Genomic DNA, 18,566 nt, shown 5'->3' on the forward strand with positions numbered 1-18,566 from the left:
GGAGCAGCCATCGTCCAGATGCTGAAGCCGGCTGCATCAAAGACCTTTGAAGAGTATGCACAACAGATCTTCATCCCATATATGTCCACGAAGCTGCAAACAGTGTCACGCCTGGATCTGGTCTGGGATACTTACCTTGCTGATTCACTGAAAGGTAGTACACGTGCAAAGCGGGGACAAGGTGTGCGGAGACGTGTGGTGGCTGCCGCAGCCATACCAGGAAACTGGCAGAACTTCCTACGAGTGGACAGCAACAAGACCGAGCTGTTCAGGTTCCTCTCAGCAGCTCTCATGGAATGGTTTGACCAGGAGGACAAGCAACTCGTCATTACTGATGGAGAGGCAGTGCTCAGCAAGCCACTACTGCCAGATCTGACCTCACTCGCCCCATGTAACCACGAAGAAGCTGACAGTCGGATGTTGCTGCATGCATCTCACGCAGTCCAGCATGGACACCATGCAATACTCATCCGGACTGGAGACACCGATGTTGTGGTGCTGGCAGTGTCCCTGGCACAGGAGTTGCAACCAGAAGACAAACTGTGGGTGGCATTCGGAACAGGCCAGAGTTTCCAATACCTAGCAGCACACGAAATAGCAGCTGGATTCGGACAAGAGAAGGCTCGTGCACTGCCAATGTTCCACGCTCTAACTGGATGCGATACTGTGTCTAGTTTTCATAGACATGGCAAGAAGACTGCGTGGGCAGTCTGGACTGTACTGCCAGAACTCACTGAGGCACTGCTGCTGCTGTCCTCTGCACCAGACATACCAGACGTGACATACCAGACGATGCAATGTGCATCATCGAGAGGTTTGTGATCCTGTTGTATGATCGAACCAGCAAATGCACAGACATTGACAAGGCCAGGAGGAAACTCTTCGCAAGGAAGAACAATGTGCAGCTCATCCCTCCAATGAAGGCAGCTCTGGAGGAACATGTCAAGAGGGCAGTGTATCAAGGTGGATATGTGTGGGGTCAGATACTGCTGCCAGCACCAGAGCTCCCTCCACCAACCAACTGGGATTGGTCAAGGACTGGAGAAGGACAGTACACACCTTACTGGACCAGGCTAACTGAGGCAGCAAACAGCTGCATTGAGCTGGTTTCTTGCAAGTGCAAGAAAGGGTGTGTGAGGCGCTGCAAGTGCAAAAAGGCTGCCCTTCAGTGCACAACCCTCTGTGTGTGTGAAGCGGACTGCACATGACGATGAGTCAACAACATACATGTACTTGTGGCAATGCGGAACTTGTTAACATGACACTGTTTATGTACAAGTATCTTCAGTACCGGTATATACCTAGCCTCAGATACCAGTACACCTAGCCTCTAATACTAGACCATGTAGCATGTCAGTATTATACCTAAGACATTTACAGAACCAAGACATTCTTTTCAAAGTATTGTGTTGAATCCAATATTTGCCTAGATCATTTCCAAATAAAATTATATAACAGGCTGTGATAGATAATATTAAGTTGAAAATGGTAACATTGGATTCCTTGCCCCCAAAAACATACATTTAGATACCAGAATCAAGTCAATAGCTGCATTACGTCCAGAGATAATAGCAAATGTTGATTTCAAGTGGCAGCCATTTTGAAATCCAATATGGCGGACATAAAGAGAGAATTTCAAGTGGCCCAATATCTGAAAATGTTCGCAACATATTAATGTACATTTGTGCCAAATTTGGTGCTTGTATCACAAAATGCACAACAGGTTTGCTATGCTGCTACACTATCTGTGCAGAGCATTGGTGCTGCTGAAGCAGTCTCCCTGGCTATTTGACACAATCCTGGACGGGTCGCCACTCCGACACTGAACATGGTGGACCACCGATAACCCCGTATGCCACGACAACATGATGACGTGGCACTTAAAATATATTGTCGTGTCAGTCAATTTATCCCAACCTCTCCACCAAGGTACGGAGACCTTGAGGACGAGCCAAATGTTTAAAGGAGGTGATCCCTAAACTACAGACTTGGTGACGCACGCGTGGGACATGGAGAGGAAAGACGTGCACTTAAACTTGGGATTAATAATAATTTATTTACAATAATAAATAAGGAATATGGGGATGTTGGGGAACATGATGGATGTTTTTTTGTGTCAGTTGGACCTGCACTCTGCACATAATACTGACTTGTACAAGAAAAGTTATTTAAACATGAATCGAAGAGAGTGGATGAAATTTATAATGAAAATGAGATTTTAACCACAAACTCACCGTGCAATTATAATGCGATCACTGCAAAGTGAGATTGTAATCATCTGCAAAAACTGCAAAAACTGCAATCATCATTGTGAGACTACGAGGAAATCAGTAAATGGCGCCTTTCGACCAGAAGCATATCATCCACCGTAACAAAACGGACCCGTTTCCCGGGCCTCTCCGAAAGCCTTGCAAATACTTCTGGATGTTGTTACATAGATTGTCAAAAACCCCAGAAATTTACCAACTTTATCGGTATTTCAGTCATTTTCATGTTTTCCCCGAGCAGCAAAACATATTTTGAATTTCTCGGGTTTTTCCCGGTTGAGTGGATATCTTGCAATGTACAATGCTCACGAATGATAAAATATCATCAGAAATTCATTTAATTATTAGTTACCTCGGGTGGAAAAGATCATGGTTTTGAATTGGGGATGATTTGAGATGGTGGTGAACAGCTCTCTTGAATACCTGGAGGGAAGAATGAGATTGGAGAGAATATGGAAGTTGTTTCCGCAGGTGGGAAAAAAGAGAAACAAATGAGTATAGGTAAGCAGTGATCCTGGATTTATGTAGTTTCACCAGGAGGGGTCTATGGTGTACCGTGTGTGCTCTGAAGAAAACTGGGGGGAGGGGAGGGAGACAAAACACAGAAAGAGCAGATGGTACAAGACCAGAAAGGAGGCGATAGAAAACAGACCACTGACCTGACTGCGATGGGAAAGTGATATGGCCCATAGACAAAGCTTCAGTGTGGGAGATTCCGCCAGCAACTGGCATTGGAGGCCAACTTTGAAATGTGGTTTTGCCCAAGATAGATCATTGCTGATAGTGATGCACAGGAGTTTGAGTGACAACTTCTTCAATAAGATTGTTAAGAAAGTTGATTGGGGTGGGGGAGGGGATGGGGGGGTTTCCAGATTGTCCTTTTGGAGAAAGAGATTGATCAGGATTGAAAGACATATTTGAAGTGTTTCACCAGTTTGTGATATTGTCAAGGTCTGAAGAGAGGGAAGAGGCTGAAGCCTGCTTGTCTGAAGGATGAGGGATGTCACGGCAGAGGGTCGACTCATCAGGAAATAGATCGACTCATCAGGAAATAGATCGGGGTAATTTTCCAGAGAGTCAGAGAGATTATTGATGAATATTAGAAATAGGACTGGGCACAGAACACTGCCCTGGGGCACTCCAGCCTTGACAGGGAAAGGAGATGAAAGGATTCTATCGAGAGCTACATTGGTTATGAGAGTTGAGGAAGTCAGTAACCCAAAAGTGAAGTTGGCCTTGGATGCGATAGGCAGAGAGATTGGAGAGCAAGGCAGGATGCCAAAATGCATCGAAAGCATGAGATATGTCCAGAGAGACGGCCCTGATCATACATCAGGGCCATCACTCTGGACATTTCTCTTAACCTATGTTTATCATAAATAACAGCAAATGTGCAAAACCTCAACAAAAAGCACCAGAACATGCAAATGTAGTATTTGTACATGAAAACAGTAGCTTATCACCCCTCAGCCCGCAGAGGTGGACAGGGGTTATGTTTTCACCTCTGTCGGTCTGTCTATATATCTGTCTGTCTGAGAGCAGGATATCTCAGAAAAATTATGGATGGATCCGGACAAAATTTGGTGGACAAATTAGGTGTGTGACAAGGACGAATTGATTTGATTTTGGTGAATATCCACATTCTCATTTCTGTCCTCTCCAGTAACCATGTTTCTGCACGATCGCCTATATTATAATCAGTGTAATCACTGTTTTGTACGTTTTAACCTTCATTTTTCTTGGTATTGTTCTATCATAGACAACTCCACTGACCTCCTTCCATTTTGCCCATGCTGCCTTCACTCTATCCTCGATGTTTGCTTCACAACCTCCTCCTTCCTTTCGTGTTGAACCAAGATCTTTGAATATGTCCACTCGTACTAACTTCCTCTTCTTGAACCTCCTTCATGTATCTTTCAGTTTTCCTTTCTTCCATTAGGATCTATCTGTCTCATTTTCCACATTTAGTAATCTTTCAACGTACTCTTTGCACCTTCTTTTAATTTGCACTTCTCCATGTAGTATCTGTCCAGCAGCAGCTGACCACACACACTTTCCCCAAGTCCTGCTTTTGCTTCTGCTTTCCTCGCTCTTGATATTCGGTAGATAATTTTATCACCCTCTGGTGTTTCCAAATCATCATACCATTCTTATTCTGCTTCCCCTCTAGCCTTGCCTCATGCCTTCCCGTTTTCTTTGCCTCACCATTTGTAGTTTTATACCGCTCTCTCGCTTTGTCTTCTCCTGTAGTTTTCCATTCTTTATATGCGATCTTCTTTTAATCACAAATTGTCCTACCCCATTCCACCACCATGTCTCCTTTTCCTTGGTTTTTTCCTCCCTTTGTTCTCCCCACCATCATTTCAGCTGCCATGAAATTTCTTTCACATTCTTCCATATTCTTTCTACTCCTTCATCCTCGTATAACTTCCTCTGCTTTCTCTGGGCTTCCTCTTTGAAGAGGACCAGCTTTTTTCCTGTCAGATTCCACAGTGTAACCTTCTCCCTTCTCATCCTCACCCTTTGTCTTTAATTTCTCCACCTCATGTCCATTATCAACAGCCTATATGTAGAATCACCCATGCTTTGCCCAATATAGTTTTGCATTTCATAACGTGCTCCTTGTAACTCTGTCTTACCAAGATGTAATCAATCTGGTGACGATTACCTCTGCTTTTGTTGGTCAACAGATGTTTCTCCTTCTTTCTGAACCCCATTTTCACAGGAAATAGCTCAAGGTTCTGGGCAATCTCAAGAATGCTCTCCACATATTCATTTCTCCTGCCATATTCATTTCCTCCATTTTCCAATTGATATCCACCCACTTCTTGTCCAACATGGCCATTTAAGTCTACACCAATTATAACCTTCTCTCCAGCTGTTACACTCCTGACTCGGTCTTCTAACTACTCAATGAATGTCTCTTTCTCTTGGTTTGAATACCCAATTTGTGGCACGTATTTGTGGCACAGCTACTTGAGATTGTATTCACCAGTCCATTCTCAGCCACCAACTTCATTCGCATCAACCTATCATAAATTCTCCTCACTTCCAGCACTTTCTCTTTCTACTTCGCCTTCAATACGATTCCAGTGACTCCATTTCCCTTTATGACTCCATTTCTGTTTCTCTGTTATCCCCAGTAATGCAATTTGTAGCCTTCTCCTAGTTCTTTTATACCCTTCCCTGTCCATTTTGTATCCTGTACACACAAAATATCAACTCTTCTTCTCATCATGGTATCCACCAACTCTCTCCCCTTGCCTGACATTGTACCAACATTCCATGTTCCAACTCCAATGCTCATTTTTCTCCATGTGCCTCTTTATCCACAGCCGTGGATTCTGCGTTGCCCCTTTTCCGCTTCCAACAACAGCCAGGGGTCGCTGCCACATAGCTTGAAGGAGATGCTCCAGCCCTTCTGAAACCATTGGATCCAAGATTCATGTTGGTGTTGGTGTTGGTGTTGGTTTCCCCCCCCCCCCCCGTCAGACTCCATTCTTGCCCCAAACGGGTCCAACTGGACGGGTTTTTTTTAGCAGACATAATTTCCTTACTGGATGGCCATTGGCTCCTTTGGGAGCTCATTCGACCTTTGTCAAGTGTTATTTTTAATCCTGCAAGGTGTCAGTCACCCTCCCAACTGGCAAGCCAGTGAGGGGAGTCGGTTTAGTCGCCAACAAACCGACCATGAGACAGGTAGCACTGGGTTACATTTTATCAGTGACAGTCCAAAGACCAACCTGACACACGCATGGAATGACAGGACACAAAAATAAGCCCGCAGCCAGACTGATGCCCGGTTGGTAGCTATAAACATGTGTTAAACCTATTGGGGGCTAAAACTAAAAACAGATCGATGAATACTCTTGCATCTCTATACGTCTACACATTTACTTTTGCAGTCTCAACAGCATTGCACTCTTAATTTATTGGGTCCCACCCCCTCCCCCCCCGAAGTTGTATTATCACGTAAGAATATACTACGTTAAGATTTAGCTGTGCATTTTTGAAGTCCTTTCATGCTTAAAACTGTATGGAAATACAAGAACGTACGTACCCACATGAAAGACAGACGTGCATGAAGGCAATTCGTCCATGTCAGAACCCATCTCAACACAACGATAAAACAATTACCTCCTGACTCACAAAAATCACCTTTTCTATGGTGCCGATAAGTGCTTGTAAACCATTATTCATTGATGTTAATTCAAAGAAACTTTTTGTCTGCACGAACTTTGAGAAACTCCCTTTGGCTTTAGAACAGTTATTATTGAAACAGAAACAATTTCCAGGAAGGATGTGAAACTAAACGAGTTTTTTTTCACACTAGGCAACTTGTACTTAAACAATTAAAATGAATGACTTGATGTCTACTATGAAACATTGAAGGAGGAATTACTTGCTTTTTTGCATGGGAATTTTGGTTTCAGGACAAGGATGAGTGCAGCATTGTGCTTAGAACATGCTTGGCTGGATGGAACAGCTGCAGACAAACCTCTCTCCATGACAACTCTCAAAGAATTCTGGGGAAGGTACAAATCAGAGGTACAAGTTGAACTGTTGTTCGTGCATCCTTCCAATTTAAAGCATGAGGATTCCACTTGGTCATATAACACAATGGTGCATACATTATGTAGAAAAGAAAAGGGAAAATTCAGCTGACTTTTTACAAATGAAAACAAAGAAAAGCTCAACTGAAAGTACGTGTCCATTTTTGTGTTGCAGAAACCGGCGAGCTATGTACACTGCTTTCCAAAGTCAGCAAAAGGTGTGTTTTGCTTAAACTGAGAGCATTAATCATTCTCGAAGATAATCGTGCATGTTGTATATAACACCACATCTGTGTATGAATACATATGGACAATGGACATCATGTTAATGAACCAGTATGTGAGCTTAATTTATGGCCACTTCTGCCACAGTATTGCAATACAGATCCCACAGATCTGTTTCTCCTTCTCTCCATGTCCTCAATTTGTTATTACTACTTTATTATCATTCCCCATGGTTTTCTGTCACCCTGGGGGCCAACTCACAACCCCGAGGGACCGAGAGTGTTACAAACTACAGAATGATCAGGCGAGGTGAGTTGTGACTCCCCCGAGCCTTCAGGAGACTACGGTGCCAAAGAGCATGACTCAGCGAGTTCTTAGTTAGCCTGAGCATCAGATCACCTTTTGAAGGAGGAGTGCCTCAGTACGGAGAGGACCTAAGGAGTTTGTGACCAGTGCCTTTGTGATAACAATGTCCGGAAGTGCTGGACCAGGAGCCTGCAGTGGCAGTGTGCACAGTAGCAGGAGCCACTGAACTATGCAGTGGATGGTTTTTTTAGTGGCACATGGAAGCCTACAAAAGAGAGGCCATTGCAATTGTTCAAAATATGTTTATCCTCATCTCATTTCTTTGATACTTTTCCTGTGCTTTTACTTTCACCCTGGCATTCCCACTATAGCCCTTTGATGGGGGAAGTTGGGTGGAAGGGGTGGGGGGGGGAGGGGGACAGCAGCAATCTGTATTTCGCTGGGAAGTGAATGTTTTATGTTTGTCCTATACTGTGGCTCCATAGGTTTTATCCCTCCTGGAAAGTACCATGATTATTTTCATTATTTAATTGCATCAAATTAAACTATGTACTTGCCATCTTGGTCCATCATCATTGGCAGGAAAAGCCATGAGCATATCCATAACCGTTGCTTTTGGCTGTTGTGAAATAATGTTAAGGTCACGTGGCCATTTCCAACACGTGAGTTTCAAATTCAGCCAAATACTGCAAGATCGCTCAGTGGTTCTGGAGCCAAGCCTGATGAGTAAGTTGTCCACCAAATACCATTACAAGTTACAATATGATGACTTACCCAGTATCCCACAACAGATTTTTCACTCTTCGACAGGTTTTAGAAAAAATTCAGAGTATGCAAGGTAGAACAAAATAAAAGTATGATATAAAAAACAGCCCTTCACACAATGTTTTCAGTACTCTTACTATGTAGTAGCATTAGTTATCAGGGATAACTTGGGGAGTGATTTAAAACAACGACAGGAGTATGACAAGGAGGTGCTATCTCACTGGAATTGTTTAACGTATTATGGATCAAATGATGTGTAAGTTGTCCATGAAAGTGCAACAGTTGGTGAAGAAACTGTGTAAGATGTGGATTTTGCTGATGATAGAGTACTGTGAGCAGATACAATATAAATCATTAATGCATTGGTGTTACAGGTGGAAGAAATAACAAAATATTTTGGTTTAACAACTAGCAAAGAAACTCGTGAAATAATGTTAGTGAACAGTCAGGAAAAACAAATGCCCCACATAGAAATAAGGAAGGCATCATTTAAGACAAGTTAATTAGTTGAAATATCTTGAGCCTCATACCATCTCAAATGCTGTGATGATATTGTTGCGAATTCACACCCACCGGCGTGCGATCAGCCGCTCGACTGGAATGGCGGCCGCCTCGCCCACCGGAACGGACAATTCCGTCGTGACCCTCTCGGAACAATGCCGGGAGCCAGTCACGGGTGGGGGTTTAACCCCACCACGACCGTGCCAATTGCTCACCCGCGCAGGATAGGGTTGCTCGCCAAATTCGATCTACCTAAGTACCTGCACGGATGGTTGACCGGGCGATCGTACATCGCCGCAGGCCGACTCCGGACACGAACCGCTTAAGCGGTCCGTTCCGTGCTATCGGGATAAACGAGCGGTGTTATCGTCGGCCTCGACAGTTCCGATTAATTAACGGGCGTTTTAAGCCCACTACGAACCCTTTTACGTGAAGCAGGATGGAGAGTCAATAAAGAAAAGACGAAGCGAAACGGGAAAACAGTTCACACAATGCACATTTATTACGTGACACACGGAAAGCACACATACACAGCCAAACAGTCAGAATGCACCTATATCAGGTAAACAAAAGAAACAACGACGCAGAGTTACAACCGAATACGCGTACACAAGGCAACACTTACACAGTTCTACTTTACAAGACACGGAGCCACACACATTTACTCAAAAGCAAAGGAAAGAAGCCACCCTCATAGACAAGGTGGCAGATAGGCCTGTAGGCCAATATGTGCGCGGGACCTGAAGGAGTGGCCAGGTCTGCGAGACCGGGTGGGCCATACCCGTGTCCTCGTGGCACGTTGGCGGACGAGTCGCAGACATCCGCGTGGCTGTGCCCCGACTCCGTTGGCAAGACGTTTGGAGTGGGGTGGGAACGGGGCCCCCTTGTTGCACTATCTCAGCGTGGGGGATAAGGGGGAATTGTTGATGCTCTGGGGGAGGGAGAATGGCTGGCTGGCTTGGGTCCCGCGATGAGCGATCGCCCGCCGCGACCTCGTCACCGACCGCCGTCCTTCTCGCCTCGACCTCGTCGCCGACCGCCGTCCTTCTCGCCTCGGACCCGAGCTCCTTGGCCTCTTGCCACAACTCTCCTCAGCCGACTGCAGAACCCAACTCGACGACTTCGTCTCCCGACTCCACTCTCTGCCACCAAAACTGACTCTGCCTTAACTCTCTGCCACGATTCGCCTTGCGCTCGGCGTTTTATAGGCCGGTAGGAGAACCAATCTGCAAATTTCCGGATCAGGATGAGCTCGGGGGCGGAGCCACGCTCGCCCATTGGACAGAGGAAAAGTGGGCGTGAACCTTCCCTGATCCTAGAATTTGCATATTTCGATTTCACACGGACGCGCCTGGAGGCGGGGCCAAGCCGCTCCGCGCTGGCTGATTGGACGGATCAGAAGTGGGCGTGTAGCATTCTTGATCCGAATTTTCCCTCGGAAAGGCCGCTATTTGCAAGCCTGGTGTTGGCGCAGTGGTTAGGGCAGCGGCTTGGGATCCAAGAGGTCCTGAGTTCAAGCCCCGTTCGGCCACTGAATTAATACACCAGGGGGTTGACTCAGCTTATCATGCTTCAGAGGTCGGCGAAATGAGTACCAGTATACTGAGCCGGTGTATACCCCGGTTAAAATAGGTGTACCTTATCCCTGTGTCGTAAGAGGCGACCAGGGTTGCGTCAGGAAGGGCATCCGGCGTAAAACATGTGCCAAATCACGATGCGGATCATATGGATGATCCGCTGTGGCGACCCCTAACGGGATCAGCCGAAAGAAGAAGAAGAAAGGCCGCTATTTGCACTCGCGGCTCGGTGCGTTTCGCTTGAACGAGCCCAAGACAGCCCGACGCTCAGTGTTCACAGGTGGTGCGGGAATGGCCGTAGAAGGAGAGAGGTGAGGGTGGTGGAGGGTTTTTGGTGGTGGTTTAATGGTTATGGCGGTTTAAAATAAAGATATAACAGAAAAACGGCTATCTCAAAGCGTCGCAGCCCGAATGAATCACATAAATTCCCTCTAAACAACGGGTTTGGGGCTAACTACACATGTACTTAGAGTTATCTCACCTACGGGCCCTGAATGGTGATTTGCGAATTTCCACAGCCGTAACACTACCCCCACCCCTTTTTACAGACTCGTCCCGAGTCGTCAAATTCTCGTGTGCCATCCTGTGTAGTTCTCCCCTCGTACGTTTTACCTTCGGATCCCTGAGTGCGACATTCATGGTATTCATGTCCCCAAAATAAATAACCTGAGTAACTAACTGAACAAACCCACTCACTCAGACGACTTAAATAAAGTTGCCGGCGCTAGACAGACATGCCGGGGGCGCACTCATATGTACAGTACATCTTAACCTTAACTTACAAATTTTACACTAAACCATGGCCCGGGATCAATGGACTCTGCAAAAAGAAAGCAGTTAGCAGGGAGCCAGGCTGCTCGCATGCAGTCTCTGGCTCACGCAATGCAGGTGACAGGGAACATGGCCGGCTGCTCACACGCAGTCCAAGGCCTCCCCCTTTGAAAATGAACAAAGTGAACAATGGCGCATGGGCTGCGCAAATGCAGTCTCCTTGTGCGGCTGCCTCCAGGGCAGTCCCTGCAGCACGCACGATGATCTGACGCAGAAAACAACGTTGCACGGGCCGCCAATGCGGTCCCGTGATGCGGCTACCTACAGGGCAGTCCTTGCAGCTTGCAAACTGTTGCTTGATGATCCTGGCGCACATGGCAATGAATGGGGGGGGGGGGGAAGCAAGGTTGAACGGGGCTGGTGAACAGGGGCAGTGGGCATGGCATGGCAAAGGCAGCAGGCAAACACAGCCTGCAGAACCAGGCCGCTGCAGGCAAACACAGCCGGCAGACGAACTGGCCGATACAGGCCTTGCAGCACAGCAGCTGCAGACGATCCGGCCGGCACAGGCCTTGCAGCAAAACAACAGCTGCCGATGAAGTTGGCCGGCACAGGCCTTGAAGTAACACAACACTGCCCACGCGGCTAACGGCGCCCCGCCTCATGTGGGCGCACCCTTGCCCACTATGCTATCCCGGCCCCCCATGGCCACTTGGCCGACTATGGCTGACTAGCCTGGTGCCCAGGGTACCCACTCAGCGATACTCACCTTTCGCAGCCACACTCCCAACCCGTCAACAGGGCTCCTGCACCCCTCCAAATGGGTTTTCGAGCCTACACTCCCACCAACAGCAAAACGACCTCCATTTTTCAATTTAACTAACCCAACTAACTCACTCTACACTGACCCCGGGGTCCCTTGGGCGGGACTCACTCCTCCCCCCAATCACTCATCGCACCATGCATTCCCCATTCGCTCCACTCACACAGACCCGCTGGCCTCACTCACTCACCAAGCACATGCTTCCACTTCACTCACCAACTCTTCAACACACTCACCGCTGAACTCTGCCATCCTTCTAACTACTTCCCCTAACTAACTCATGCCCCCACGTCGTCCCTTAAACTAGTAGCACGCTCCATTTAACACTACGTAGCTAAGCTACGTCCCCTCTAAACACTCACAAGTCTGTCCATGTCCTCAAATCATTAAATTCCATCTCTCCATTTCTCAACCTAAAGCTCAACTAAAATCCCCTAAACTAATCCATTCCACGGGCTCCATGAGGACTTACCCCTGCCCCATGAAGCCGGTCTAACTAAGCTAACCCTTCCCCCTAACTGGTGTCATCCTGTGCCCTGGGCCAAGGGGATCATCCACCCCTTGCCCAGGAATCCTGTTCACCCGAAAGCGAGGCTTGCTTTTTTTTTATTGCGCAGCACCAGCGCGGCAACTCGCAACCTGCGCACCAGCGCGGCAATTCACAGCCGCGCACCTTTGGCGTGACGTCATGGCAGCTGTTCGCGTCCATCATCCCTCTTAGACAGTACCATCCGGCAGGGATTCACCCTCCTGCCGGATTCCAACCACACACGCAGCCATGACGTCACCCGGCGCAAAAAAAACAAGCCTCACGTCTTGAGGGGTTCCCCACGCGAACACATGTGCTCTGCCCGTTGGAGCTTAACACACCCGCCCGCGTGGAGAACCCGTCCTGTCCAAATCCGAAATCCTGCCTAAACTTTGTCCGTCGCGGGATCGGCAACATCCACCGCTGGCGTTTCCGGACTGGGCTTCACTCCCGCAAGCAAGCACGTGGCGGCCTTGTGCGTTGCACAACACGGACCGCGCGCTCGCTGCTGTGTAAACCCGGCGCGGTCCCCACAATAGCTACAGCCGCCATTCAAACCACGCGCACCTGCGTGTTAAGACGCTCAGACTCCACTCCATCGCATTCACACCGGGAGACGCGGCTGCATGTTCACACATGCCGACCGACATCTCCCTCACACACAGCGACCTTACACATGCTGTCTCCCTCCTTACACTCGGCCGCTCACTCACTCGTGCCGTTTCCCTTGCATACACCATACCACTCACACACGCGGGGGAACTCGCCCACGGTGCCTCATCCACACACGGCGTGCTGGGAAGCACGCACCTCGGCACACTTGCCACCACACCACTCACACACGGGGTCGCTTCCACACACGAGGGCGCACTCACACCTTGCACCACACTGGGGATCAGTGCCACCACAAGGGTTTCCGGGGCCTCTATACCCCCCCAAGCTCTCCGTGCACCTGTCCACAGCACCCGTCCCCTCAAACTCGCAAAGCACGACCGAACCCACCTGGTCGTGACTCGCTTCAAGGGAGCATAGCGGCTCCCTCCGTTCCCGAAGGAGGCTATCCAACTGCTCGCACCGGGTCCAGACACGTTCTGCGAGCTCACCCCCATTATCCTCCACTACCTCTGTGTGTGTGTGCTCGTCACTAACCCCATCTTTATCATGCAGTCTCTCCTTCACTGTTTCTACCTCCCGTGTCTGTTATTTCCGTCTCTTCCCTTATCTCCACTATTATTTCCTTCGTCGTCACCTCGTGTCTCGTCTCACACGTTTCGGTCACCCCATTTAATTTTTCCCTCTCGGTCACCGTCACTTTTTCCGTCACGACCCTCGCCCAACACGTCTCCCGAATTACTTTGCCCTCACCCGCCTCCATTGCGGGCCTGACAACCGTTGCACTCCCTCCCAGCTCGTTCGTCCTCACACGTGGCATCGCCATTTTGAGCTCCCCGGTTATTGCCTTCATGCCCGCCTGCAGGCTTCGGCCCATGATCTGAGTCTCACCCCGCATTTCTCTCATTTCTTCCTTCAATTCGTTTTTCATTTGTTGCGTATTCGTATCCATTTTCGTTTTCATTTTGTTCATTTGTTGCGTATTCGTATCCATTTTCGTTTTCATTTGTTGCGTATTCGTATCCATTTTGTTGTTTATATTCGCATTCATTTGTTGCGCATCCGTATTCATCTTTGCCAGCATGGCGAATAGCTGGGCCATGTCAGGTGCGCTTGGGTGAACCGTTTCGGCAGGGATCGGGGGAGGGTTTTGGTGGAGAGGGGGAGGGGAGGTGTCATACACTGCCGCTGCACCTATTTCGGGCTCTGGGTTCAGTTGGGGGAGTTCGTGTTCCTGCACAACCAACATTTCCTGCTCGGGGTCTTCATCCTGGGCCATGGATTCTACACATTCTACATCCATTCCTACTACCCCCGGCTCCCGCTCGCCTTGAGACTCCATCCTATTTCTCGTAACGGGTCAATTTGGCCTGTTCGTAATTTCGAGGGAATCGGGGGTCGCTCCTCTCACCCCTGGACCGATTCCCCGTGAATTTAGCTCGGAGGCGAGAGGGATTCGAATCCCACTCCCGGACACCAGTGTTGCGAATTCGTGCCCGCCGGCGTGCGATCGGCCGCTCGACTCGAATGGCGGCCGCCTCGCCCACCGGAACGGACAATTCCGTCGTGACCATCTCGGAACAACGCCGGGAGCCAGTCACGGGTGGGGGTTTAACCCCACCACGACCGTGCCAATTGCCCACGCGCGCAGGATAGGGTTGCTCGCCAAATTTGATCTACCTAAGTACCTGCGCGGATGGTTGACCGGGCGATCGTACCTCGCCGCAGGCTGACTCCGGAAACGAACCGCTTAAGCGGTCCGTTCCATGCTATCGGGGTAACCGAGCAGTATTATCGTCAACCTCGACGGTTCCGATTAATTATCGGGCGTTTTAAGCCCACTACGAACCCTTTTGCGTGAAGCAGGATGGAGAGTCAATAAAGAAAAGACGAAGCGAAACGGGAAAACAGTTCACACAATGCACATTTATTACGCGACACACGGAAAGCACACATATACAGCCAAACAGTCAGAATACACCTATATCAGGTAAACAAAAGAAACAACGACGCAGAGTTACAACCGAATACGCGTACACACGGCAACACTTACACAGTTCTACTTTACAAGACACGGCGCCACACACATTTACTCAAAAGCAAAGGAAAGAAGCCACCCTCATAGACAAGGGGGCAGACCGGCCTGTAGGCCAATATGTGCGCGGGACCTGAATGAGCGGCCAGGTCCGCGAGACCGGGTGGGTCCTACCTGCGTCCTCGTGGCGCATTGGCGGACGAGCCGCAGACATCCGCGTGGCTGTGCCCCGACTCCGTGCTCCTTCGCGGGTTTCGTTGGCACGACGTTTGGAGTGGGGTGGGAACGGGGCCCCCTTGTTGCACTATCTCAGCGTGGGGGATAAGGGGGAATTGTTGATGCTCCGGGGGAGGGAGAATGGCTGGCTGGCTTGGGTCCCGTGACGAGCGATCTCCCGCCACGACCTCGTCGCCGACTGCCGTCCTTCTCGCCTCAGACCCGAGCTCCTTGGCCTCTTGCCACAACTCTCCTCAGCCGACTGCAGAACCCAACTCGACGCCTTCGTCTCCCAACTCCACTCTCTGCCACCAAAACTGACTTTGCCTTAACTCTCTGCCACGATTCGCCTTGCGCTCGGCGTTTTATAGGCCGCAGGAGAACCAATCTGCAAATTTCCGGATCAGGATGAGCTCGGGGGCGGAGCCACGCTCGCCCATTGGATGGAGGAAAAGTGGGCGTGAACCTCCCCTGATCCTAGAATATGCATATTTCGATTTCACACGGACGCGCCTGGAGGCGGGGCCAAGCCGCTCCGCACTTGCTGATTGGACGGATCAGAAGTGGGCGTGTAGCATTCTTGATCCGAATTTTCCCTCGGAAAGGCCGCTATTTGCAGTCGCGGCTTGGTGCGTTTCGCTTGAACGAGCCCAAGACAGCCCGATGCTCAGTGTTCACAGGTGGTGCGGGAATGGCCGTAGAAGGAGAGAGGTGAGGGTGGTGGAGGGTTTATCGGTGGTGGTTTGATGGTTATGACGGTTGATTCAAAATAAAGATAGAACAGAAAAACGCCTAACTCAAAGTTTCGCAGCCCGAATGAATCACATAAATTCCCTCTAAACAACGGGTTTGGGGCTAACTACACATGTACTTCGAGTTATCTCACCTACGGGCCCTGAATGGTGGTTTGCGAATTTCCACAGCCGTAACAATATCCTCCAAAATAATTGCGTCCATGGACAACTCATTGCCACTATATCTGTGTGTGTGTGTGTGTGTGTGTGTGTGTGTGTGTGTGTGTGTGTGTGTGTGTGTGTGTGTGTGTGTGTGTGTGTGTGTGTGTGTGTGTGTGTGTGTGTGTGTGTGTGTCTGATAGCCATGGTTTGGATAACCTGGGGATTCGCAGTTCACAGGCCATCATTCTATTGAACGACCCCAGTCTTCCACTTGTGTCGCCCCACTATAGCTGGGTTGCAACTCGACCAACCAACTCTGCCATTCTTGCCCTTAGAGTGGTAGAGTTGGCAACTTCCCCCACCACCCATGTCCCACCAGATACCCACATGTTTTATCCAGAATCCATGATAACATTCAAGAAAAGTGTGTCTTCCAGTTACTTCACATTCAGTAAGCTGTTGCTAGGCATGTTGTCTCTGTTCTCCCGGTGTGACATGAGTGAATCATGTGCAAAGCATCATTTTTTGGAGAACCAGAGATGAATATTAAGGGAAATGGGCAGCAGACATGTTTCCAACTTAGCAGGGTTTCCTTACTGCTTTTATTCCTTCATGTGCAGCACAAGGCTGTGGGGTAGCATCATTGGCTGAGGGCATGGCTGTGCCTCTGATGCATTGTACTCTGCTGCTTGGGGCAGGAATTTGTAAGTTGTTCAGGGTGCCAGCGATAACTCACCTAAGAAGGAGAAGGACACCATCTTTAACGTCCACCAACGAATGCAAGCAGACAGGACACCCGTTTAACGTCCATCCGAGGAACGGAACACACATTGATGAATCGCCCTGCCTGTGAAACACCAGGATGACAGTTTATAGATGTGTCATGATTCAAACCCAGGCTTGACAACTCAGAGGTGAGATTGTGGACCGTCTGATCCGTTCAGTATACTAGCTCTTCCACAAGTCTTGACTCGGCATACAAAAAAAATAAATAAATAAATAAATAAAAAAAAACTTCGAGGCCATCCTGCCAGCTCAAGTATACTACTTATCCAAAACACAAGTAAACAGGACAGACCGTTTACTTTTATTGAGGCTCGTTGAGATGACCTCTTTCATACACTAGTGGTACTATATTGATGAAGTGGAGGTCACCCAAGGATACTATATTAAAGTTGACACGCACACACTAATTACAATATAGGCTCTCCCTTTTGGGTGAGGCTTACATGACGTGGCATTTAAAAATGCAGATGCAGAGCCTGAATCTTTGTCTAGGAAACCTCATTCACAGAGCAAGTCAATGAGTGCGACCCCATCCTCCCTCTCCCCCTTATGGATTAAAAACACATTTTGATAATTCAGCATACATATTTCAAATGGAAAATATATAACCCCATTTAATAGCTGCATGTGTGCGACGTTATTTTTAAATGTCTTGGAATGAACGATTTACATTATAGTCGATCAAGGTGCAGAAGAACAAACTCACAAATGGGTGTGGCTAACTTGGACACAGCTTACAGGCCTTACCAACCATGGCGTCAATCCAGCATCAAGTCTGGCATTGGCTTTGCGGTTAGGGCAGTGACCTGGGATCCGAGGGTCCTGAGTTTCAGCCCTGTTAACATTGAATTAACACCAGGGGGTTGACTCAGCCTGTCATCTTTCCGAGGTTGGCAAAATGAGCACCAGTGTACTGGTAATAGGGGCACTGCATCAGCGGCATAGCCAGGCGCCTTACCAATGATGCAACCAGCAGCCAAAAGGCAGCACACGATGGGAATCCACCATCGTAATCGATACCCCCAACCCAGGAACACTCACTGAATCTGTATACATCTCCAGCACCAAAGAGCCATTTTTCCACATCAACTCTGCTCATGGAATACCTCACTATACCCTGATAGGGAAACCTGACAGCATGCAGGAATGCAAACAGTCCGATTTCGATCTAATGCTCCTGCAAGGCATGCCAACATAGCATTCTGGGCAGGCTGAGCCATTATAGGATTGGTCTGTTGACAATGCAGAGTAGTTTTGTTTTGAACTGAATGCAAAGTTTGGAAGATTCCTTCATTGCTTATTCCCTTTCCCTCCCTCCCTCCATAGCAAAGCAATCGGAAGAGAAGGAATAATGAATGCCCTGGAGACGAAAGTATCAACCTGCTGCCATTGTAAAGCTTCGTACTCACAAACAATACATTGCCCTCACACACAAATGTTGACACACAATACAAAACGCAATGGTTTTTCTTTATTAGAATATTAAACATTTTGATGATTCTTTATAACTATCAGTTATCGAATTAGAATAGGGTGTTTAGTGACTACAAGCAGGCTGAACTGATAGAATAGCATGGTAGGATGCATAAATAATGGCTTTCAGTCAACACGTTGCTCTTCGTTTGGGTTTTAAGCTTGGACTATAAACTTTATCAAAGGTGTGGATTTGAGAAGTGGAGTAAAGTGGAAATCTGGTCAAACCTT

At 48.3% G+C, this 18,566-nt stretch overlaps 1 protein-coding gene across 1 annotated transcript in view; it reads left to right on the plus strand.

Annotated features, from left to right (window-relative positions):
* The window catches only part of LOC147029487 (uncharacterized), a 68,084-nt gene extending 49,518 nt beyond the window's left edge, over positions 1-18,566 (plus strand). Inside the window, exons 7-9 of the mRNA XM_085872130.1 lie at positions 6,701-6,815; positions 6,996-7,038; positions 18,189-18,566. Coding sequence (XP_085728256.1) covers positions 6,701-6,815; positions 6,996-7,038; positions 18,189-18,214 — 184 coding nt within the window. The 3' untranslated portion in view covers positions 18,215-18,566. The remainder of the gene's footprint in view (positions 1-6,700; positions 6,816-6,995; positions 7,039-18,188) is intronic.

The sequence above is a fragment of the Eptatretus burgeri genome, chromosome 3 (assembly GCF_056783735.1).
Source record: "Eptatretus burgeri isolate ZD-2024b chromosome 3, Ebu_testis_v1, whole genome shotgun sequence".
NCBI classification, from domain to species: domain Eukaryota; kingdom Metazoa; phylum Chordata; class Myxini; order Myxiniformes; family Myxinidae; genus Eptatretus; species Eptatretus burgeri.